Source organism: Bufo bufo, chromosome 4, assembly GCF_905171765.1.
Source record: "Bufo bufo chromosome 4, aBufBuf1.1, whole genome shotgun sequence".
Taxonomy (NCBI): Eukaryota; Metazoa; Chordata; class Amphibia; order Anura; family Bufonidae; genus Bufo; species Bufo bufo.
Window position 1 is genome coordinate 569,920,691 of NC_053392.1, and position 25,930 is coordinate 569,946,620.

General features: G+C 42.1%; 1 protein-coding gene across 2 annotated transcripts in view; it reads left to right on the plus strand.

Moving 5' to 3' along the window:
• SRBD1 (S1 RNA binding domain 1) overlaps positions 1 to 25,930 on the plus strand; it is a 222,802-nt gene that overhangs the window by 112,119 nt on the left and 84,753 nt on the right. For both annotated transcript variants that reach the window (XM_040430325.1, XM_040430326.1), the window contains exon 17: positions 1,456 to 1,538. In XM_040430325.1, the coding sequence (XP_040286259.1) occupies positions 1,456 to 1,538 (83 nt within the window). The remainder of the gene's footprint in view (positions 1 to 1,455; positions 1,539 to 25,930) is intronic.

Here is a 25,930-nt window from a genome sequence, read left to right on the forward strand (position 1 = left end):
TAATGAGCTGAAAGTAAGTGGTTGCTGAGAACCAGCATCATAATCATTGCAGCCCAGGCCCTGAAAAGAGTCGAATCTACCTGAGAAGAGTCCTGGTTATTCATAATCTCCTGCTCTCTCGCCCATCTGCTGATGATTGGCAGTTCTCTCCTAGATAGAAAGGGAGAAAACTAGGTAGGAGACTGTCAGTCATCAGCAGGTGGCAGGAGAGCAGGAATTCATGTATAACCAGGACTCTTCTCAGGTGGCCATGACTCTTCTCCAGGCCTAATCTGCAATGTTTGTGATGTCGGTTCTCGGCAACCACTTACTTTAAACTTTTAAATGACAGACCGCCGAAATCAACTCACCTGTCTCTACTTTATTCTACCGTTAGTATGGGCAGCTTAAAGGTGATGACAGGTTCCCTTTAAATCTGGGCCAGTGTGGTGTTTTTTAACCATTTCCCAACCGTCCAACGTACGTTTACATCGGCGGCCGGGCATTTAAAAAAAAAGTGATTTTTGTTTTGTTTTTTAAATGTAAAAATAAAAAAATTCAAATCCTCCTCCCTTCCACCGATATGTAAATAAAAATATGTACACAATAAAAAAAAAAATTACACATCATGGGTATTGCAACGTGCGAAAATGCACGTACTATTAAGCTATAAAAATATTCTTCCCATACGGCAAAATGGCAAAAAAAAAGTCTAAATAGCTGATTTGCTATTTTTTGGTCGCATCACCTCCTACAAAAAATGTAATAAAAAGTGACCAAAAAGTAGAGAAAATAGCAAAAAAAAACACGCAAAAGTAGGCTAGGAAAAAAAAGCATGAAATTCATTGCCTTTTTTACAAGCCCAAAAAGATAGTAAAAACACTCATAAAAGGGTATTCCCCTGTGGACATTTATGGCATATCGGGAGCCTTGAGAACGGAGTCTCACAGCGAATGAAGAGCGCGCTGCACATGTACGTCTTTTTCCATTCATTGGTAGGGGACTTCTGAAAATAGCCAAGTGCTGGCTCTCCTTTTTTCAGCAGTCCCATTACATTGACTGGTGAGGACTCTGCACATGCTCTTCATTCTCTTTAAGGCCATGTTCTTGAGATAGGAGCAGGTCCCAGAGCTGAGACTCGCACGTATCAGGCATTTATGGCAAATGCTATCGATATACCATAAATGCCCGAATGGGACAACGCTTTTAAGAGGGTTCTTTTAGTTTGCCTCAGAAGAGGAATGTCTTACCAGACTGAAACACATACCCAGGTCGGAACCGGCTCAGAGTTTGGAACGCAAGACATTTGAAAGTACGCGTACGAGGTATCACCGCACCACGCCACAAACTTTTCTCCTTAAAACCTTCTGCATCAATGTGACATAAAGTAGTCTGGACGTGGATATCTCACTCGGCTAGAATTGTATGCTGCAGGTTCTCTACATAAAACATTTGTGTTTCCATTCTGTCTTTCAGTTTCCATAGCAAGACGTGTACAAGATCCATTAGCTGAGCTGGTGAAAATTGAGCCCAAACACATTGGCGTAGGAATGTATCAGGTAAGACTGTGCCAACCAGTCGGTCCTGGTAAACCACCATTTGTCTTTAGGCAGCGGCAAAACATTCATCTGGAATCGCAAAGTGGCAAATGGTTTATTTTTATATTTTATAAAATGTAATATGATATGATTGATAATTTTTAGCATTTTACATGTCATAATATTTTCATCATAAAATTTCTCTGAAAAAATAAATAATATATATATACACTGCTCAAAAAAATAAAGGGAACACAAAAATAACACATCCTAGATCTGAATTAATTAAATATTCTTCTGAAATACTTTGTTCTTTACATAGTTGAATGTGCTGACAACAAAATCACACAAAAATTAAAAAATGGAAATCAAATTTTTCAACCCATGGAGGTCTGGATTTGGAGTCACCCTCAAAATTAAAGTGGAAAAACACACTACAGGCTGATCCAACTTTGATGTAATGTCCTTAAAACAAGTCAAAATGAGGCTCAGTAGTGTGTGTGGCCTCCACGTGCCTGTATGACCTCCCTACAACGCCTGTGCATGCTCCTGATGAGGTGGCGGACGGTCTCCTGAGGGATCTCCTCCCAGACCTGGACTAAAGCATCTGCCAACTCCTGGACAGTCTGTGGTGCAATGTGACGTTGGTGGATAGAGCGAGACATGATGTCCCAGATGTGCTCAATTGGATTCAGGTTTGGGGAACGGGCGGGCCAGTCCATAGCATCAATGCTTTTGTCTTGCAGGAATTGCTGACACACTCCAGCCACATGAGGTCTAGCATTGTCTTGCATTAGGAGGAACCCAGGGCCAACCACACCAGCATATGGTCTCACAAGGGGTCTGAGGATCTCATCTCGGTACCTAATGGCAGTCAGGCTACCTCTGGCGAGCACATGGAGGGCTGTGCGGCCCTCCAAAGAAATGCCACCCCACACCATTACTGACCCAATGCCAAACCGGTCATGCTGGAGGATGTTGCAGGCAGCAGAACGTTCTCCACGGCGTCTCAAGACTCTGTCACGTCTGTCACATGTGCTCAGTGTGAACCTTCTTTCATCTGTGAAGAGCACAGGGCACCAGTGGCGAATTTGCCAATATTGGTGTTCTCTGGAAAATGCCAAACGTCCTGCACGGTGTTGGGCTGTAAGCTCAACCCCCACCTGTGGACGTCGGGCCCTCATATCACCCTCATGGAGTCTGTTTCTGACCGTTTGAGCAGACACATGCACATTTGTGGCCTGCTGGAGGTCATTTTGCAGGGCTCTGGCAGTGCTCCTCCTGTTCCTCCTTGCACAAAGGCGGAGGTAGCGGTCCTGCTGCTGGGTTGTTGCGCTCCTACAGCCTCCTCCACGTCTCCTGATGTACTGGCCTGTCTCCTGGTAGCGCCTCCATGCTCTGGACACTACGCTGACAGACACAGCAAACCTTCTTGCCACAGCTCGCATTGATGTGCCATCCTGGATAAGCTGCACTACCTGAGCCACTTGTGTGGGTTGTAGACTCCGTCTCATGCTACCACTAGAGTGAAAGCACTGCCAGCATTCAAAAGTGACCAAAACATCAGCCAGGAAGCATAGGAACTGAGAAGTGATCTGTGGTCACCACCTGCAGAACCACTCCTTTATTGGGGGTGTCTTGCTAATTGCCTATAATTTCTACCTGTTGTCTATCCCATTTGCACAACAGCATGTGAACTTGATTGTCACTCAGTGTTGCTTCCTAGTGGACAGTTTGATTTCACAGAAGTGTGATTGACTTGGAGTTACATTGTGTTGTTTAAGTGTTCCCTTTATTTTTTTGAGCAGTGTATATACATATATACACTGCTCAAATAAATAAAGGGAACACTTAAACAACACAATGTAACTCCAAGTCAATCACACTTCTGTGAAATCAAACTGTCCACTTAGGAAGCAACACTGAGTGACAATCAATTTCACATGCTGTTGTGCAAATGGGATAGACAACAGGTGGAAATTATAGGCAATTAGCGAGACACCCCCAATAAAGGAGTGGTTCTGCAGGTGGTAACCACAGACCACATCTCAGTTCCTATGCTTCCTGGCTGATGTTTTGGTCACTTTTGAATGCTGGCGGTGCTTTCACTCTAGTGGTAGCATGAGACTGAGTCTACAACCCACACAAGTGGCTCAGGTAGTGCAGCTTATCCAGGATGGCACATTAATGCGAGCTGTGGCAAGAAGGTTTGCTGTGTCTGTCAGCGTAATGTCCAGAGCATGGAGGCGCTACCAGGAGACAGGCCAGTACATCAGGAGACGTGGAGGAGGCCACAGGAGGGCAACAACCCAGCAGCAGGACCGCTACCTCCGCCTTTGTGCAAGGAGGAACAGGAGGAGCACTGCTAGAGCCCTGCAAAATGACCTCCAGCAGGCCACAAATGTGCATGTGTCTGCTCAAACGGTCAGAAACAGACTCCATGAGGGTGATATGAGGGCCCGACGTCCACAGGTGGGGGTTGTGCTTACAGCCCAACACCGTGCAGGACGTTTGGCATTTGCCAGAGAACACCAAGATTGGCAAATTCGCCACTGGCGCCCTGTGCTCTTCACAGAGGAAAGCAGGTTCACACTGAGCACATGTGACAGACGTGACAGAGTCTTGAGACGTTGTGGAGAACGTTCTGCTGCCTGCAACATCCTCCAGCATGACCGGTTTGGCATTGGGTCAGTAATGGTGTGGGGTGGCATTTCTTTGGAGGGCCGCACAGCCCTCCATGTGCTCGCCAGAGGTAGCCTGACTGCCATTAGGTACCGAGATGAGATCCTCAGACCCCTTGTGAGACCATATGCTGGTGCGGTTGGCCCTGGGTTCCTCCTAATGCAAGACAATGCTAGACCTCATGTGGCTGGAGTGTGTCAGCAGTTCTTCCAAGACGAAGGCATTGATGCTATGGACTGGCCTGCCCGTTCCCCAGACATGAATCCAATTGATCACATCTGGGACATCATGTCTCGCTCTATCCACCAAAGTCACGTTGCACCACAGACTGTCCAGAAGTTGGCAGATGCTTTAGTCCAGGTCTGGGAGGAGATCCCTCAGGAGACCGTCCGCCACCTCATCAGGAGCATGCACAGGCGTTGTAGGGAGGTCATACAGGCACGTGTAGGCCACACACACTACTGAGCCTCATTTTGACTTGTTTTAAGGACATTACATCAAAGTTGGATCAGCCTGTAGTGTGTTTTTCCACTTTAATTTTGAGTGTGACTCCAAATCCAGACCTCCATGGGTTGAAAAATTCGATTTCCATTTTTTTATTTTTGTGGGATTTTGTTGTCAGCACATTCAACTATGTAAAGAACAAAGTATTTCAGAAGAATATTTAATTAATTCAGATCTAGGATGTGTTATTTTTGTGTTCCCTTTATTTTTTTGAGCAGTGTATATATATATACCAAAATGAATAAATATAACCAAGCTTGCACCCAGACCAATTCATAATCTATTAACAAGACAAGTCTGGGTTTGTAACCTGATCCTGTGAGGTCTCCAAGTTCAAAGACACTTATATATATCCTCATCACTCTTCATCCCGGCCACTATCTCTCTTTGCGTTTGACGTGTGGAATGCACCATTTGTATTTTTACAATAACAACCTTTGGTCAGTTTAAAGCAAATCTATCTTTAAGAAATGTGTCAAAAATTTGATCTATTAATATTATGTGTTTTTTGTGAAGTATTAATCCGTATGTTGGAAATGAAAAATTTTATTTTTTGTAAATATATATTTTGTATAGAAAAAAATAATAATTTTATGCTTGTATTTTATATATTTTTATATGTGTATTTATATAAATTATTTGAGATGAGGAAATCACCATTGCTGCTTCTACTTAAATGCCTGTGATTTAATATCACTGTAGCGTGAACGTTTTACGTTTTCCATAAATTTAGTGTGTGTATATATATATATACTGTATTTTTCGCCCCATAAGACACAATCCCCCCCACCCCCCAAAGTTGGGGGAAAATGTCCCTGTTTCTTATAGGGTGAATACTAATGGAAGCGCTCATTAGTAGCGGCGGACCTGGAAGCGGTGAAAACTCTGTACTCACCGCTTCCTGGTCCTCGGCTGTCGGCTGTGCAGTGGCTGCACACACCGTGACAGCGCATTGTGACCTCACGCTGTGCGCACCAGTTCACAGCACAGCCGACAGCAGGAGGAAGAAGAGCGCAGGCGGTGAGGAGCGGCGGCATCCAGGAGCAGGGGAGGTAAGTGGATTTTTAATTTTATCTGAAATGAGGCTAAGGGCTGCATCCAATGAGGCTGGGGGCTGCATCCAATGAGGCTGGGGGCTGCATCCAATAAGGGCTGGGGGCTGCATCCAATGAGGCTGGGGGCTGCATCCAGTGAGGCTGGGAGCTGCAGCCAGTGAGGCTGGGGGCTGCATCCAATGAGGCTGGGGCTGCATGCATGAGGCTGGGGGGTTGATCTGAGACATGGGGGTCTGATTGAGGGTCTTATTAACATTGTGGGTCTGATTGGGGCTGTCAGCTGAGGTCTGATTAACATTGGGGGTCTGTTCTGAGGTCTAATGAAAAATATTTTTTTCCTATTGTCCTCCTCTAAAACCTAGGTGCGTCTTATGGGCCGGTGCGTCTTATATGGTATATATATATATATATATATCTTAGATTTTTTTTTTAATAGGTACGTATATATAACACATACATACTTTTTTATATTATTATAATAAAAGTATGTATGTGGTATATACTTACCTATTAAAAATTATATAATATATAGTAATAATAATAAATATATACAGGTGAAACTCGAAAAATTAGAATATCGTGCAAAGTTCATTTATTTCAGTAATGCAACTTAAAAGGAGTTGCGTTAATGCAACTTAAAATTAGAATATTGAGAAAAGGTTCAATATTCTAGGCTCAAAGTGTCCCACTCTAGTCAGCTAATTAATCCATACCCCCTGAGCAAAGGGGACCTGAGATTGTGACTTTGGGGTTTTCATAAGCTATAAGCCATAATCATCCAAATTATAACAAATAAAGGCTTGAAATATCTTGCTTTGCATGTAATGAGTCTCTCTCATGTGATAGTTTCACCTTTTAAGTTGCATTACTGAAATAAATGAACTTTGCACGATATTCTAATTTTTCGAGTTTCACCTGTATATATAGTGTGTATATATATATATATATATATTTATATATTTACTGTATTTTTCGCCCTATAAGACGCACTCCCCCCCCCCAAAAGTGGGGGGGAATGGCAGTGCGTCTTATGGGGCGAATTCTGCAGTTTACACTGATACACCGCCGACCGCATGCCGCACAGCGCGGTCGGCGGGTATATCAGTGGGGAGGGAGGAGGGGCTGGGGGCCGGCATCTAGTTTTGAATGGCAGCGGGGCCCGGTGCAGTCACTGTATTCTATTGCACCGGGCCCCGCTCACTGTAGTAATCATATCTATAAGTATAGGCATTGTTTAACTATAATCTTCAATACAATCCTTTAATCTTCACTTACTAACGTCCGTATCAGGCAGGAGGCTGGGCGAGCAGTCTCTGGCAGCGTAACTCACTACGTCACACGCCTGCTCCGCCCACTTTATGAATGAAGCAAGCGTAGTAAGTTATGCTGCCAGTGTCCGCCCGCCCTCCTGCCTGATACGGACGTTAGTAAGTGAAGATTAATGGATTGTATTGAAGATTATAGTTAAACAATGCCTACACTTATAGATAGGATTACTACAGTGAGCGGGGCCCGGTGCAATAGAATACAGTGACTGCACCGGGCCCCGCTGCCATTACAAAACTAGATGCCGGCCCCCACCCCCTGTATTGGGGGTCATTCACACTACACAGGGACACTGTTATGGGGGGGATCTGTGGATAAGATGCTATATGTGTCATCCACAGATCCCCCATAACAGTGCCATCCACAAATGCCCCCATAACAGTGCCATCCACAGATGCCCCCATAAGTGCCATCCACAGATGCCCCCATAACAGTGCCATCCACAGATGCCCCCATAACAGTGCCATCCACAGATCCCCCCATAACAGTATCAGCCACAGATACCCCCATAACATTGTCAGCCACAGATCCCCCCATAACAGTGTCAGCCACAGATCCCCCCCATAACAGTGTCAGCCACAGATACCCCCATAACAGTGTCAGCCACAGATCCCCATAATAGTGTCATCCACAGACCACCATTAGTTCAAAACCCACCAAAAGCACACCTTTTGGTTCAAATTTTTTTTCCTCTTAAATTCCTCCTCAAAAACCTAGGTGCGTCTTATGGACCGGAGCGTCTTATAGGGCGAAAAATACGGTATATGTAATGACTCCTACACAAGACCATATGTGTTTTGCACTCCACAAAACACAGATCCTGGCCGTGTGCATGTTGCCATTTTTTCCCCCCACGTGTATAGAAAAGTTTTATTCTTGTCCTCAAAACAGACAAGGACACATTCTATCTTTTTCGCGGGTTGGTGGAATAGAGATACGGATGCCGAGAGCACATGGTGTGCTGTCCACATTGTTTGAGGCCCCATTAAAATTAAACGAGTTATCCGGTAATACATTGTAATGACTTATCCCCAGGATAGTTCATCAATATCAGATTGGCAGGGGTCCATGTTGTCAGACCCTCTACAATCTGATATTGATGACCTATCCAGCTGTTAGAATAAGTCAGGCTCTCAGTGAGCTCCGTGGCCTCTTCCTAGGCCATGTGACATCATTATTCATCAGTCACGTGGCCTAGCTGCAGCTCATCTCTATTGAAGTGAATGCGGCTGAGCTGCAGTACCAAGCACAGCCACTATACTATGTACAGCACTCTGCTTGGGAGAGATCAGGGGAGCCGGCTGCCCTCACCATAGCTTTGGGGAGCGCTGTGGCTCCCTGTATCAGCTGATCGTCAGGGATGCCGGACCCTCACCGATCTAATAATGATGACTAGGCTTGAGCAAATCGAGCTTCGGATCATAGATCTGAAGTTGATTCATTTAAAAACTTTGTTGCCAATACATTTTAAAGGGAACCTGTCACCGGAATTTTGTGTATTGAGCTGAGGACATTGGTTGCTAGATGGCCGCTAGCACATCCGCAATACCCAGTCCCCATAGCTCTGTGTGCTTTTATTGTGTAATAAAACCGATTTGATACATATGCAAATTAACCTGAGATGAGCCCTGTCCCTACTCTTCTCACGTACAGGACTCATCTCAGGTTAATTTGCATATGTATCAAATCGTTTTTTTTTACACAATAAAAGCACACAGAGCTATGGGGACTGGGTATTGCGGATGTGCTAGCGGCCAGCTAGCCACCCATGTCCTCAACTCTATACACAAAATCCCGGTGACAGGTTCCCTTTAATGCTACTGTACAGAAACAGCATTAACTAAGAAGTTTTTGAATTAATTGACTTCAGATCTATGATGCAAAGCTCGATTCGCTCAAGCCTATCCTGAGGATAGGTCATCATAATATATTATTGGATAACACTTTTAAAGGGGTTATCCGATATCTAAAATATCCCCCACAATGCCTGGGCCCCTCGTATATAATGTACTTACCCACTTACCTGCAACATGGCAACCACGTTGCTTCGGATCCCTGCATGGCCGTCCCTGCATCTCACCGACGCTCGGATCAAAACATCCGGCGACGAGGGGGGGGGGGGGGGGGGCGCGTTGCTAATAGCAGGCCGTGACGGTGGCTAGCCTCAAGCGGGGCTTGTCTGAGATGCAGTGGCGGCCGTGCAGGGATCTGGAGCGACACGGGTGCTGGGGAGCAGGTAAGTATAATCCATACAAGGGGTCCGCATCCGATCCGTAAAAAATACAGTTCGGATGCAGACCACAAATATGGTCGTGTACATGGGGTCTAAATTAGATTTAATGAATTGAAATAACTGAAAAAATTGAAAAGATATACAAATTTATTTTATGTTATAGATCTTTTATAGATTTTTACATTTTATATTATTTGTTTATATATTTATTTCTTATATCATTTATAATTATATGTAAATTTACAGCTATAAATTTACTGTAAAGGCCGGTAAATTATACATATAAATTTAAGGTATGCGTGCATATATATATATATATATATATATAAACAAATGAAAGATATACCATATCTATAATATATAAATATACAGTGTGTGTGTATATATATATATATACATATAGTTATCTGATCAAATGCAGACGCTGGATGTCTATATCATGTCCATGTACTTTTGTAGTCGGTGTCTGGTTTCATTGAGCTGTAGACATGTGATATTGTGGTGATGTTCACTAATGCTAATTGATTAATGGCCGGACACTTTCCTGTAATCCCGCACAGTTGCTCGCATATTTATTCTATATATATTTACACCAGTCATTTGTAGCATTAAATGGCATACTTGTTCACAGGGGTTATTAATTTTGTTAACTTAATATTCAGGCTTTCAGACCCCTTAGCTATTGATGAATGTTGCCCTTTCAGGAATGCATAGAGGGGACTTGATATTACAGCGCAGTGTCGTAGGAAAACACCAGCGGTCAGGCGGTTTTGCAGATCTGCACGTGTTCTGCTTCTCCTAATGAACTTGTGAAGCAATAAATTATTACCGGGCAGTGATGAGTTTCTGTGTGGATCAGAAGCTTGTTTTTATAATACACGGTCGCTGTTTGTGTCTTAAAAAATTACATGCATGGAAAAAAAATAAAACATGGGCTAGTTAGTCGTTCTTAAAGGAAATATGTCATCTAGATTTTTTACTAATTAAAAACATTAAAAATAACAAAATATATATATATAAAAAAAAATTGAGATTCCTTTTAATATCTCTTTTATTATCAGATTATAGATTTCTTTAAATTTCTGTTTTCTGTACATGATCGTAGGGATTACCATCTTGCCTGAGCTGCTGTTAACAGCATTTAAAGATATGCTTTACGGCAGTCACAAGAACCTTAGGAACCCGGTATCACTGACTTCTGTATGTAATGCAGGAGGACGGTTCAAATTTGTAAAAGTGATGTATTTTAGATTATCCATGGACTGACACCATTATTGTAATATTTCTGCTTAAAAGGGTTATCCCATGATTGATGTAAAAAATGAAAATCGGACATCTTATAGAACATGGCAAGCTCTTTCTTACAATGTTAGAACCAGCCTTGTACCTCACATGGATCCAGAGATCTCCCGATTCATTGCTCGATTTGCTCTGCTAGGTTATCTTAAGCCTGGCAGCTCAGGGGACGAGTCCTTTCTGCTGCAGCTCTCTCCCTGTTCCTGCCACAGCTTCTAACAGAACATATGGCTGGTGGCAGTTGAAGATTAAAACTGAGCGTGTGCGACCAGCTCAGAGAGACGGACAAAATAATAAGGAAAAGAACAAACAACAGGTGGCGCTGTACAGATAAATTTTATTGAATATCCCAGTGGCTATACTGAATTTTTAAATACATGTAATTACAAAAGTATTCAGATCCAGGTGCTGGTTTGAAAAAATGTAGAATATGCTTCATGATACAACCGCTTTAATGTGAATTTCCAGCTTAAACAGGACACCTATTTATAAGGAAGGCGGTACGTTTGTGATTGGATCTGACTACTAGGAACTCCACCGAACCCGAGTGCAGGGGATCTCCTTTTCACAATTTGAATGGAGGGGTGGTTGAGCATGCACACAGACTACTGACAATTCTGAGAACTGTACTCGGCTATTTTCTCCCTTCCCATAGATTTGAATGCAGCGCATGTTTGACCACCGGTCCTATCAAATGGGGGACATGGGACCACTGCTTTCTTGATCACAGAGCATCCCAGTGGTCGGACCATCACCAATCAGACACTTATCACCTGTCATGTGGATAGGTGATCATTTTTATTCTTTAAGACAACCCATTTAAGTAATAAAGCTTAAAGAGGACCTACTAGCTCTCCTTTAATGTCTATCTTAATATTTGTGTTCCACTTCTGTTGACAAGAGAAATATGGGAATGCACAGTTATCAGGAATTACATAGGAACAGCACAATGCAATGTTCTAAGAAAGGGTGTTCCAGAATGGTTATATTGCCACCACTGTAAAAGTATGTTAAGAATTTTGACAGCGCAAAGTTTTACACCTGTTTAGAGTTAAACAATGTCCCAGAAGAAAAAAAGAGACAAAAAGAAGAAACTGGTAAAAAAAAGGTGAACGAAAAGGGAATAAAGAAATGAAAATATAGAATAAGAAGGGAAAAAGGGAAGGCACCAAAGGGATTGGATGTAGGAGAAAGAGCCCAATCTGGGGATTACCCACCAATTGGAGGTAGCTGTTTGAAACAAGCTATAGAATCCAGACAAATGAGTAGTTAGCAGAAGTCCCGGGTCAGCAGCCTTCTATACGACACCAGACCCCAGTTCCAACATTCGTCCCAGGAGCCATGCAACAACATATAAGGAACAATAAAAATGGGTAGAGAGTCGCTCGACCAAAGTGTGACTATTATAAAACTTACAGAAATGGTGTTACTTACAACACTTGAGAGGGGGGGGACTATCAGGGGAAGCACACAACCGGTGTCACACACCTCTCACACCAAGGTGTAACCACACAGATGGCAAGCGGGTGGCAGATCCAGTCATAGGATACCTTAAATTAGCTGAAAGCATTTGGGGGAGCTCACTTCTCCCCTTCATTAAGAGTAACAAACAACAATAAATAGCTTAGAACATTCGTGTGGTTCGGAGGCGCTATGTTGAGTATTGTTGGTGGGTGCCGTAGAACTCCAAATGTGATGCAAAGGTGAATTTTATTGACGTCATTGAAAGGCAAAAACAACGTGTGACATTTCTAACATTGACCTTTTTGGAACACCTTATTTTTGCTGAGGAACAAGAGGAGTAAAGATATCAGTGGTGAGAATAGTGAAACTTCAATTGTGAGATGCATTTAGATCACTAACTTTAACAGGGTTTTCTGAGTTCTGAAAAAAAAAAAATATATATATATATATATATATAGCACTGTAAATCTGATGGTCAGCAATATGTACATAAGCTAAGCAAGTTTTAGGCAAAAAAAAAAAAATTCTATTTCCTCATTTCCCTGGTTCTCCTCTGGCCTTTTGTTTACCTGCAATAACAACAATCTCTGAGGTTTTCCTCATGAATATTTGTGGAGTGAATCAAAGTGCTGCCCTGAGTTAAATGTCTGACTGCTGGGATACTCAGCAGTATGTTGTATGTGAAGGACTACAAGTCCTAGCTGTACACTAACACTGCCGATACACACAGGATCTTCCCCCTACCTGTTCTTGTGCAGTGCTCTGCAGAACTGCTCCAGTCTGTCAGGTCTGTGTCTGCAGGATGAGGAGCGAAGATCCTGTGTCTCTTCACTGCCTGCAGCTGTTCAGCAAAGCCTTTAGCCCTGAGTCTGTGCTGCAGAAAGGGTTAATCTGTCCATAAGGATCTAGTGGGAGTGGAGAGACAGGGCAGACAGCAGCAGCAGATGGCAGTGCAGGGGGCGTGGCCAGCACAGTGAAGACTGACCTGCTCCCTCAGGCTTGTGTACCAGACCTCATCAGAGCAGGGACAGAAGCTGACATCACAGGTCACGTGACCCTCAGTGAAATCTGAGAAAAAGGCCACTGCAGATGAAGGAAGTGCACTGTAAACCTCTTACATTTCATTAGTTAGAAACATACAAAGAACAAAAAAATAACTCGGACAACCCCTTTAAGTAGGAGTTGGATATTGCCATCTTGTGATGTCACTTCCATAGCTTGTAAGGACGCAAAAGGCCAAATATGACGTCAGTGTTCCAAGCTGGAACGTAAACACCGAAAAAAAACTAAACTACGGATGGCCAAATGAAATAAAAATAAATAAATAAAAACTATGTCCCTGATTTATCATTCCTTCACTCCAGAATTCTGTCTTCAAAAAGTCACAAAATAGGGCTTATGCAACTTTTTGCACTTGCTTGCGCAAAAATCTTGTGACTTTTTGCATTTTTACACCATTCACTCTAGTTTTGAACTGTGGATGTTAAAGTAGGCATGGTTAGCTATGTTAACTATGGAGTTTTATTCCAGATTTATCATTGAGACATTCTTAAAAAGTCGCAATCGCTCTCCAGTAGGAAAGCTGGAGTAGCTTTTCTAGACAGAAGTGTTCACATCACATTTTATGCCTCCGTTTGACGTGTACGTTAGAAAAAAAAAAAAAAGATTTCAAAGCTGGGCATCAACATATACATCTTAGTGCCACTGTGTTGTGTATGAAAGCCACTGAAAGGACCACATATAGTGCAAGCTATGCTGAGAACTTTCCAAGAAGGCCAAGCCAATGAATAGAAATTGTGCGAATGACTAAAGCCTCTTTAATTTCCTATGACATTTGCATGTTTTTCCTAGTAGTCTTTTACACATTTTTAGACTCTATATATAATCTCTTCATGTGACCAGGAACCCTGTTGTACGAGGCAGGATTTTTCTTTCCTTTCAGAAATTTGGAACGGCCTAGTTCTCTCCGCAACGATGGGAAATATTGTTTTAGAAAGGGAATTCATATTTTATTAGCTAACGATTAATATCTCCGACCTTTCCCCTCATTTGCTCTATAAACACACACTCCTCTATGTCACTCATTGTCTAGGGTTTCATCTTTGCCCTTCTTTCCATGACATAGCGCGATTTTGATGAAATCAGCTACTCGGAGTACAAATTAAAAGTCTCTTAATCCAGTCCTGCATTGTTTGCTTTCACAACTGTAAATCATAAGTAATTCATTTTGGTTGGAGAATTTGTTGGGTTACCATTCCCAGTAGCATCATTTGTTGACCCAGGGCATTAGATAGGTTAATATTTTTCTTCTGCGCATTGGCCTCAACTTTGGCCTCAACATCAAAACAAATATACACGACTTCAACGGCGAATAATTCCCTCTTATTCCAGATGAACGTTGTCTTTATTTTTACCATCCAAAAAAATATGATTTCTCCAGTGACGTGTAAACCCAAGGATTGAACTTCCAACCTGCAAGGAAATGGTTGTTTTGTTTTCTGTTATGATAGAAAACGCCATAGAGATCTGTCAGTCAAGGCTTTAGTACAGGCGTTCCTGGTGTTTGTTATTCTTGCCGTTGGAAAGTCTACGAGACCTTTGTTTTGTGGTTTGGAGGAGAAGTTTGTGCATCATGTCACTTGCCCGTCATCTCCTGCTAAAAAGTTGTGGGTTGAGTGCAAGCTTGACAAATTCTGGGAAGATTATGTTCTTTCGAGGATTGTATAAGTCTCCAGAAATCACTTGACGAGGTTTGTAGGATATTAAAGCCTCTCAACACAATTTGGCTTCAGGCAACTAGTAATAGCTTTTCAGATGTATCTGCACAGTCGGGGGGGGGGGGGGCAATTCTTTTGGATTTTAGAAGCCAATTAGACCTTTCTAGGAGATAGTTTAAAGGGGTTTTCCAAGACTGATCGACGCCTGGGACACCCACCGATCAGCTGTTTAAGAAGGCACCGGTGCTCGCAGTAGCTCCGCAGCCTTTTCTTAGCTCGCCAAGCACAGCGCCATCCATTTGACATTTGCTGTGCCTGGTATCGTAGCTCAGCCCCATTTTCTTCAAAGGTGCTGAGCTGAGTCTAGGCCACGTGATCGATGAACTGCCTAGGTAGAGGCTGCAAGAAAGCTACGGCGCTACTGCAAGCACCGGTGCCTTCTCACACAGCTGATTGGTAGGAGTCCCGGGTCTACATGTACAGGATGTGATCCTAGAAAAGCCCACACCCTATCTAATTAGACCAGGGAGCGCAGTGCTCGTCCGATAGGGTAATGTTAATCATTATAGGGCAATACTTGTAATACACATCATGGGCTGTAAGATGAGTTGAAAAATATAAAATTCGGATACCCCCTGAATTTTGGCCGTGCCCTCTGCACTTTGGTTGACTTTAGGAGAAGTCAAGGCCAGCTGTGATCACATTTTCACTGCCTGTCCCTGTCAATCAAAGAGCAGAGAGCGTGGCAGTTGCAGAGAGAGCAGAGCCTCTGGGTGTAACAGCAATGCCCCCGTTGCTCCTAGAGGCTCATTTGCATATATTAAAACATTATTTTTCTCAGCAATGCGGGCACATATGAACATGGAACCAACACAGACGTCTTCAGCTGCCGAGTGCACAAGTAACAGGTCAGCCAGTGTCATAGGTACAAATCAGATGCGCTTTAAAACGGACATATCGGCAGAGGTGACGGGTCCTCTTTAAATTATTATTATTTTGATGGTAATTTGTTTTGCTAATAGTTTGGAAATGTTAATATCAGAACATCCTTTCATAAGGTGATTCAATAGCAGATTGTTCTTTGCAGTCGTGATCTCTGAAACGTAGACTTTTATCTTTAGGTCTGCAAAGCGTTTTATCTGGTAATTTAATCTTGCACTTGCCCTTCACTTTGCTGGAGGTTTACATTTACATACTATTACCATAGTGAAAGCTGATGTTTTATTGGGGACCTCGTACAGCTTTACTAGAGTTGATGCATGTCCCAGGCCAATTAATTTGGATTTTTTTCTGTTGCTGTCGAGATACTTACAAACCACAATGAAAGATCTTTTCTTTACATTCTTGCGTTTTTGGTGGTGGCACCAGAGGGTCACAGAAGGAAACGATCGGTTTCTTGTATATAGGAGTATATTTCTCATGTCCAGTATTACACTTGGACTTTCGTGTGGAAAGTGCGCAGCATTATACACTACCAGCTAAGTAGATAAGATTTTCTAATTCTCATCTGCACGGTGCGGACATTTTCCAGGCACAAATTTTGAACTCTGCAGTGTGTCAATTTTATGTGCGAATTTTTGGGCAAATCCACATCGTAATCCACAAATACATGGTGATTTTGGTACAAATTTGATGTGGAGATGCAGCGAAAACTGGATTAAAATCTGCATAAACTACACTGCCATATGCATATTCCCTGGCGGTGCACTAGAGGCTCACTGTATAGTAGAATATGAAGTTCTGTCATTTACAAAACTGTGTGACGGCTTCTTACATATGCCTATATGGAGGATGCAATTTAGGCGTATTTCTGCTGCAATCTGCGACTTTTCCCCGCTCACGCCAGGTCTAAAAAAAGGGAATGTGTCATGGGAAGGGGACGGACCAGCATGCCCGTCTCATTCATCATTTTCTACGCCTGTTTTAGGCGTAGAAAATGGTCTAAATGTAAGACAACTCAGAAGCTATCTTACATTTAGACCGGCGGTGAATACGCAGAAGTTATGTAGAGGCTGCCACCTCTGCATAACTCCGGCGGATCCACCGCCAGTTCAGGGGCTAAATGACCCCCAAAGTGTACATGGGATTGGTCTAATCTCATACACTCATACATGCTGTTACTGTATTAAGGTCTATTCACAAGTTCGTAGTGTATTGCGGATTCGCAATACACCCGGCCGGGACCCCCAATTGCGGACAAGAATAGAACATGTTCTATTTTTTTCGGGAGCCGCGGACCGGAAAATCGGGGCCGTGCTCTGGAAATGCGGATGCGGACAGTACACTGTGTGCTGTCCGCATCTCTTCCGGCCCCATAGAGAATGAATGGGTCCGGATTCGTTCCGCAATGTTGCGGAACGGATCTGGACCCATTCTACGGATGTGTGAATGGAACCTTATGCTGCGTTTTTTCAGCACAAGAAAACGTGCGTAATATGCAACATGTGCAGGTAGCCTTCCAGAAGCATTCGCCCCTAAAGTCATGGCACCACCCCGCGTCACCTGTACTGCCCATAGTGCACACACTGAATTACTGCGTGCATGAGACCTATTATGTCAACCGACTAATCCACATCACTGTTTAGCTTTTTGTTCTTCTGATCCGTAAAAAATTATAAATAAAAGATCTGTTATTTTGAGCATCAGTTATGATGAGTTCTGTTATTTTTGATGGCAGGACTTTTTCTCCTGTCAAACATAACTTATCTCTGACGGAACTGACGCAAACTGATTATAACTGATGCTCAAAATAACTAATCTGTTTTTTTTTTTTGTTTTTTTTTTAAATCTTTCTGCTAAACGGTTATGTGAACCCAGCCTAACACATCTAGTACCGCCGTAGTGGAGATCAAAGAGCACCATACTGCAGCCGGTTATTTGACTTTGTTTTGTATCCAGAAGGCCTAGGCTGTATTAGAAAATCATAACTTTATTTTTTCCAGAAAATGCCACTCCTGTCCACAGGCTTTATAGTATTACAGCTCAGTCCCTTTAGTGCAGGTGAGCTGCCACATTAAACCCAACCCATGGACAGCTGTGGCGGTGTTTCTAATCCTGTACACCTCTCCTGTCTACTGTGTTCTGCTCCATTATAACAGCATGAAATGCTGCATTTTCTACCTTGATTGGAATAAAAAAATGAGCTGTTTTTTATTTCCTTCCACTCTTCTTGGCAGTCTAAGTACTTTAGACTGGTTCTACATACTGGATGGATAGATTGATGGATGGATAGATAGTTAGATAGATAGATCGTGTCCACATGGGTGAATAAAAGCATTTTCTTAATTTTTTACTGATTTTGGAGTGCTGCCTTTTTGCTACTTTAGATAATCCGATAGATATTAGATAGATATGAGATAGATAGATAATCATTAGGAAAATGAGGATGCAGCACACCAAGAATGCGGGTGCAGGTCAGGTCAGTGTGGACCGGCACCTAGGTCCAATGTAATAAAAAGAAGGCCAGCAGCACACCAAGGATTTCAAAGGAAGCGTGTGGTTTATTCACCCAGAGTCAGCAGCATTCTCAAGCTGCTGACTCTGGGTGAATAAACCACACGCTTCCTTTGAAATCCTTGGTGTGCTGCTGGCCTTCTTTTTTTTTTATTAGATAGATAATCAGATAGATATTAAATAGATATGAGATAGATAGATAGATAGATAGATAATCAGATAGATAGATTTTCCAAACCAAGCTCTTCGAACTAGTTTTATGTACCGCCCTTTAGGAGGGATACAGTTTATGAAACCACTGGCGGTGTTCTTCACATCATTGCAGGCTCTTGACATTAACCCCTTTAGGACCTCCGCCGTACATGTACAGCAGATGTCCGGTCTTTAAACATGGTGCCTGCTCATACGTGCGTCATAGCCGCTTTCACCTCCCCTTTCCTTAAAGGGCTTCTGTCACCCCCCTGAAGTCATATATATTTTTGGCTCCTTAAATTCCTTATACTGCGATATATCAATATATAGTGCTCTTACTGATTTTCGTTCAGTAGTTTCTTCAAAAAACGGACTTTTATAATATGTAAATTACCTCTCTACCAGCAAGTAGGGCGGCTACTTGCTGGTAGCAGCTGCATCCTCCTTTTATAAAGACGCCCCCTCCTCATGTTGATTGACAGGGCCAGCGGACGCGCTCGTTCTCTGACTGGCCCTGTCTGAGTTCAAAATCTCGCGCCTGCGCCGTATCGGTCTTCAGTCGGCACAGGCGCAATGAGAGGAGGACGCTCGCTCGCCGCTCCTTCCTCAATGCGCTTGCACTGATGACGTCACATCTACACCCGGCGCAGGCGCACAGAGGAAGGAGCGGCCGAGCGAGCGTCCTCCTATCAGACTGAAGACCGGTACGGCAAAGGCGCGAGATTTAAAACGCAGACAGGGCCAGCCAGAGGACGAGCGCGTTCGCTGGCCCTGTCAATCAACATGTGGAGGGGGCGTCATTATGAAAGGAGGATGCAGCTGCTACCAGCAAGTAGCCGCCCTACTTGCTGGTAGAGAGGTAATTAACATATTATAAAAGTCTGTTTTTTGAAGAAACTACTGAACGAAAATGAGTAAGAGCCCTATATATTGATAAATCGCAGCATAAGGATTTTAAGGAGCCCAAAAAAAAAAAATATGACTTTAGGGGGGTGACAGAAGCCCTTTAAAATAAAAATTTTAACCAATAAAAAAAATAAACACCATGGGCATCGCTGTGTGCACATGCAATTAAAATATAACAATATTAATGGCATACGGCAAATAGCGTAATGGGGGAGAAAAATAAAAACAGCCAATTCGCCATTTTTTGTCATTTCAACTACCCAATAATTTTTTTTATAGAAAGTGATCAAAAAGTCTCACACACTTCAAATTGGTACAGATTATCCCGCTAAAAATTAGCCCCGTACACATAAATAGAAAAAAGGTGTAGGAGTTAGAATATGGTTTTAAAAAAAAAAAAATTTTCCCTCAAGGGTTTTAATTTTTTTTTCAGTATTAAAATGCAAGAAAAATTATACAACTGGTATCGTTGTAACCATATTGATCTGGAGAATGAAGATAACAGGTCAATTTTACCGCATAGTGTACAGTGTAAAATAAAAACCTTTTTTAGAATTACGTTTTTTCCCAATTGTTCCCCATTTGGATTTTTTTTCCCGCTTCCTACTACATTGTATGCAACCGTAAAAGGTGCCATTAGAAAGTACAACTTGTCACACAAAAAAAAAGCCCTCATAAGGCTATGTGAATGGAAAAATGAGGACTATGGGAAGGCGGGGAGTGAAAAATGATAATGCAAATAAGGAAAATCTCAGGGTCCTTAAAGGGTTAATGGAACATTAAGCCTAGAAATGAATGTTAAAAGTAAATAACAAATCTCTTTGTACCCACTGATTGTCAGTCTGCAGCGTTTTCTGCATGCTCCTGACAGTTCTGTAGAAATCCTGGCTGATTTCTCTCAATAAGGCTACATGCACACGACCGTATGTGTTTTGCGGTCCCGCTAAAAAAACGGATGACGTTCAGTATAGCACCCGTTATTTTTGCGGATCCATTGTAGTAATGCCTATCCTTGTCTGCAAACTAGAAAAAAAATAGGACATGCACAATTTTTTGGGCGGGGCTACGGAACGGACATACTGTTCAGTTTTTTTTTGCGGATAGGATGCGGACCCATTCATTTCAATTGGTCCACAAAAAACGCCGACAGCACACCGTGTGCTGTCCACATCAGTATGTCCGTTCCGTTGCCCCGCAAAAAAAAATAGTGCATGTCCTATTTTTTTCTAGTTTGCGGACAAGGATGGGCATTATTACAATGGATCCGCAAAAAAACGGATGCCATACGGACCATCGTCCGTTTTTTTTTTGCGGATCCACAATTTGCAGACCGCAAAACACATACGGTCGTGTGCATGTAGCCTAACAGTGCTTTGCCCCTTGTATGTAGTATTGCACCTCATTTTTATTCATGTCAGTGGAATGGAGTTACAATTCATGGAGGGTGTGGCAGTGTTTTTTGGAAGAAAGCTGCCGTGTTTTTTTAGTCCTGGAAAACCCCTTTAATTTCCTGCTGATCTGTTCCATGTTTTGCTAGCGGCTGACTTAGCAGAGAGGGTGCAGAGTCCAGAGGGAGAGACTGCTGCTGCAGCCAGTTGTCTTACAGCTAGACACAGGGCTGTTAGCAGGAGGATGGGAGACATTGCTGATCTCCTGTTATACGGAAGAACTTTTTATATTTTTCTCACTCTTTAATTGTACTGTGAGGCAAAATGGGACCAGGAAGCAATGGTGATTAATGGTGTAATTCGTGTTTAGTGTTCCTTTTAAGCACTATGATCACCGTTGTAAGAATGGTTGTATTTTTACTGTACATTGCGTCTATTGTGTGATCGAAACCATTTGCAATTAGTGGTTATAAAATTTTTTGCATCTTTTGGCATCTGCAGATTACATGTATTACACTACATAGAAAGCTGCTCAATGTTGTTCACAGTCATTCGGCACATGCGCAGTAAAAGCATGGAGACCGCCCGGCAGATGGGTAATCTCCATCCATTTACTGCGCATGTGCTGAACACGCTCCCACGAGGCTTCATGGCCAGGAGTGAATATGTTTTGTAAAATCAGTACACAGAGACGCATTATATTGTATGGCAGATGGAACTTGCCTGCTCTATTTTATGTAGCTGCATGTAATGAAATCTGCCGCCTGAACAAATTATACACATTATAATGTCTTACGTTTGCCAGATATGAACAAATAAAACAATTTTTTCAGTTGTTAATTCAATTTTAAGTCAGACCCGTCGGTGGTGGTGTAAAGTAACAGTCCAGTTCAAAAAGTACTTTAGCACTCACTGACCTGTATTGTGTGGCGGCATTACATGGGGGTTGTGACCCCTTTTATTTTTAAGGGTCTCGGCATCGTATATTATATGTGCTACACAAGTGTGTGTCAGTTTCTATACATGTAAAGAGTTCCTTCTTTCAGCACACACGCATGTCACATTAACACAGGACAGACCGTTGCTGGTGTTTCCAGAACCCGGAGCCTCAAACACACCAAGAACTCAGACGAAGACCAGGCAGGGGTTAATGTTCTAGTTGATCCTTAATATAGAATGCAATAAAGGGCCAAAATAAATCTCCAGTAAATGTAAGAGCATCAGTCGACCTCTTCTGTTAAGTTTTTAAAGGGGTTGTGTCATGAAACACATTCTACATTTTTCAAACCAGCACCTGGATCTGAATACTTTTGTCATTGCATGTAATTAAAAATGTATTCAATAAAATGTATCTGTATGGCGGCACCTGCTGTCCCTCTCACTGAGCTGGCCGCACATGCTCAGTTTAAATCTTCAACAGCCACCAGTCATATGTTCTGTTAGAAGCTGTGACAATTACAAGGAGAGAGCTGCAGCAGAAAGGACGCGCCCCCTGAGCTGTCAGGCTGAAGATAATCTAACAGGGCAATTGAAGCACTGAATGGAGATCTCTGGATCCATGTGAGGTACAGGGCTGGTTCTAGCTTTGTTAGAAAATATTGTCATGTACTATATGATGTCTGATTTTCATTTTTTACATCTGTTATGGCATATCCCCTTTAAATTCATTATTTTCTGTTTTTCCAAGTATCCATTTTTGGGAAAATGTTTGCTAACATGAAGCACTTTTACAAATAATGTGAGGGAGGGTTTAGTAACCACCACCATAAATTAATAACCATAAATACATTAACTGTATACCGTGTTGTGAAAGCTGCAATCTGATTGGTTGCTTTGCGTTGTTTCTCCAATATAATATCTTCCATACAGTGTATGTTACATGCACAGGAGTTAATAGAAATACATAGGTATTGCAATTCTTTATAATAAAAAAAGTAATAATTAAAATTTCATTTCTGGGGCAAAAAAAAATCTAATGTTCTATATTTTAATTGGAACAAAATGTTGTACATAATAGGTATCTCTTCATTTGAACAACTCGTATCTTAAAGTTTTCTTTATGATTGCATTTTACTCATTTTGGGCTAAAAGTCATTTTTCAATAGGCCTTTATTAAAAATGTTAAGCTGTTTCTGAGACACAAAAATCAGTTTGCAGTCTGTCAGTTTCTGTTTTATTTGAATCCTGTCATCCAAAGGCTCATGTGTAGCTCTCATCTATGATCTCCTGACCTCATAAACACTCATTATAGCTCAATTCTTATCAAACTGATACGAATATGACTTAAATAGTTGTTTATGAGGTCAGGAGATCATCGATAAGAACTACACATGAGCCTTTGGAGACAGGAGTCAATGAAAACAAAAACTGACAGCCTGAAAACTGACAGATTTTTAACCCTGTGTCTCAGAAATGACTAAACATTTTTCATAAAGACCAATAGAAAAAATGAATAATTTTTTTTAGCTCAAAATTAGTCACATGCAATCATAAAAATGCTCACAAAGGCGTCCATAGCAGAAGGGCTCCTTATCTCTGCTCTTTGAGATTATAAACACTCATCAAATCTCAATCCTTATCTTACTGATAAGTGTTTATGACCTCTTATTAGTTTAGAGATAAGGGTTATTAGATGACCGGCAGAAAATGAAAGTACCATTCACATAGTTAGAAAAACAGTTAACCTTTTGTGACAAAACGGCTCAATATTTTAAAAAAAGACAAATTGAAAATATGATTTTTAGGCAAAAATGAATGAAATGCAATCAGAAACAAAAATTGCCTCCAAAGGTTACAGTTACAGTTAGAGATGTCCCTTTTATTTATTTTTTAATTTTTTTTAATTTTACGCTATATTCTGCAGCGCTTTACAAATATTAGCATCAACCTGTCCCCAGTGAGGCTCACAATCTAAGTTCCCTATCCGGAGTACCTGGAGCAAACCCACGCAAACATGGAGAGAACATACAAACTCCACGCAGATGTTGTCCATGGTCGGATTTGAACCTAGGACCCCAGCGGTGCAAGGCACCAGTGCTAACCACTGAGCCACCATGCTGCCAAATGATGTCTTTATGCCCCAGTAAGGCATAGGGACATGGACTGCCTTCATGAGACAACCCCTTTAACAATGATGACCAATGTTTAAGTCGTGGAGAACCCCTTTAATATCTATTTTTTGTTTGTTTTTTGTTTTGTTTTTCTTTCATTTATGCATGCTAGTGTTTCTTTTTAGAACATTTGATGTCTTCTTTTATTAGTATGTGTACCTTAAAGTATTAATGTGACATTATAAATTAGTTTCATGAAATGATTAGCTCACTTAGGGTCCATTCACACGTCCTCAAAATGGGTCCGCATCCGTTCCGCAATATTGCGGAACAGGTGTGGACCCATTCATTTTCAATGGGGCCGGAATGTGCTGTCCGCATCTGCATTTGCGGATCCGCACTTCCGTTCCGCAAAAAAAATAGAACATGTCCTATTCTTGTCCGCAATTGCAGACAAGAAAAGGCATTTTCTAGGAGAGTGCCAGCAATGTGCGGTCCGCAAAATGTGGAACGCACATTGCCGGTGTCCGTGTTTTGCGGACGTGTGAATGGAGCCTTACAGTTCTTTAAATCTGCCAAGTAACGCAAATTTCAGCTGCTGATTCCCATAGATTTGACGGTATTGTACGGACTGTACTAAACTGCTCACGAGGGCTTAGCTGTAACGGCGTAGAGATAATGCAAGAGTAATTTGCGCTAACAAGTGCCCAATTGGACGTATATCCAGCTATGCAGAGGCCACCAAGAAGTCTATTAGAACTGACACTTATTCGGTGGAGTTTTTCTTTCTGAATCCTAAAGTCAGTTTAAGTACATAGACAAAGCCAAGTGAATACCAGTTTCCCCTGAACGGGGGCTATTTTTTTCAGGGAATCTAATGCAAACCAGATGTCCTGCGGAGACCCAAAGTTTTCTCTCTGCCAAGCATCTCATCAGAGGTCAGGGTTCTGGGCTCGGGGCCCTGCTCGAATTCTTTCACAAATTGCTATTCGGTGAGGTTTTTAATCCTAATGGAAAGAATAATGTGCTTGTAAAATCTGCAGTTATTAAAAACACAGCATAGGTACGGTGGACATCAAGTCACCGCATATTTCATTTCAATAAACAGAGATTGCTGACGAGCACTCCGAGGTTCCCCGGCAAACTGTGATTGTGTCAATTGGGGCATTATCACTTAGTAACTCCCTTCGGGGTCACTTGGAGTGTGCGCCGGTCCGGTGATTGACAGTATCAATGTTTAACAAGTGATCCTATTGTGTCTACATGCAGCTGGAGTCATCATTTACTGCATCACACATTATTGCCTGTCTTTTAAAGGTAAACTTGAATTTAAAAAACTTTTCTACCTAAAATACTTAGACGTTTTTAAAGTGGCAGATAGGATGAAGAAACCACTGATTCTAATATGCGATGCAGATTTATTTAAACGTGTTGTCTTATCACGGCCATCTTGTTTAATATATACTGTAGACTCCTGATTTTCCCTGCAGTGGCCACTACAGGTGAAATGTAGTATTACGTGTCTATTAGAATAAGATACAGGCAGGGCCCAAGTCTTCCAGAGCGAGAGACCCTTGTTGTTAGCAGCTCTCAATTCTGACGTACAAAAGGGATCCAAAGATGACTTCATATCATTAGGACAACCCCTTTAATTTTTTTTTTTTTTTTTTTAGACAATGCATATTTAAATACCCTTTTGTGGCTTGTATGTGCAAGCTACTAATGGTCTATACTTAATACCATTAAAGGGGTTATCCGATTTTTTGGAACTGATGACCGGCGGTCCAACACCCGCAACCCTCACCAATCAGTTGTTCGAGAAGGCCCTGGGCCTTGGCCACGCTCACAGGAGCGCTGGTGCTTTCTCAAACAGTTGATCGGCAGGGGTTCAGGGTGTCAGACCCTCACCAATCAGATACTGATGACCTTCACCTGTTATATCTGAACTTGGCTCTGGAGCTTAAAAATAAGCTTATGGAGGTCTGCTATAAAGAAATTATGTTCTCCAGTCAAAGATTCTCTGAACCTTTGATGGTGTGCATATATGTAAAAGGATTAGATAGTGAGCTCCATTGATTCAGGACAGACATGGCTTAAATGAGTTTTGGTAGTAGAGTGTTGCAAGCGGTCAAATAAACTTTACGACA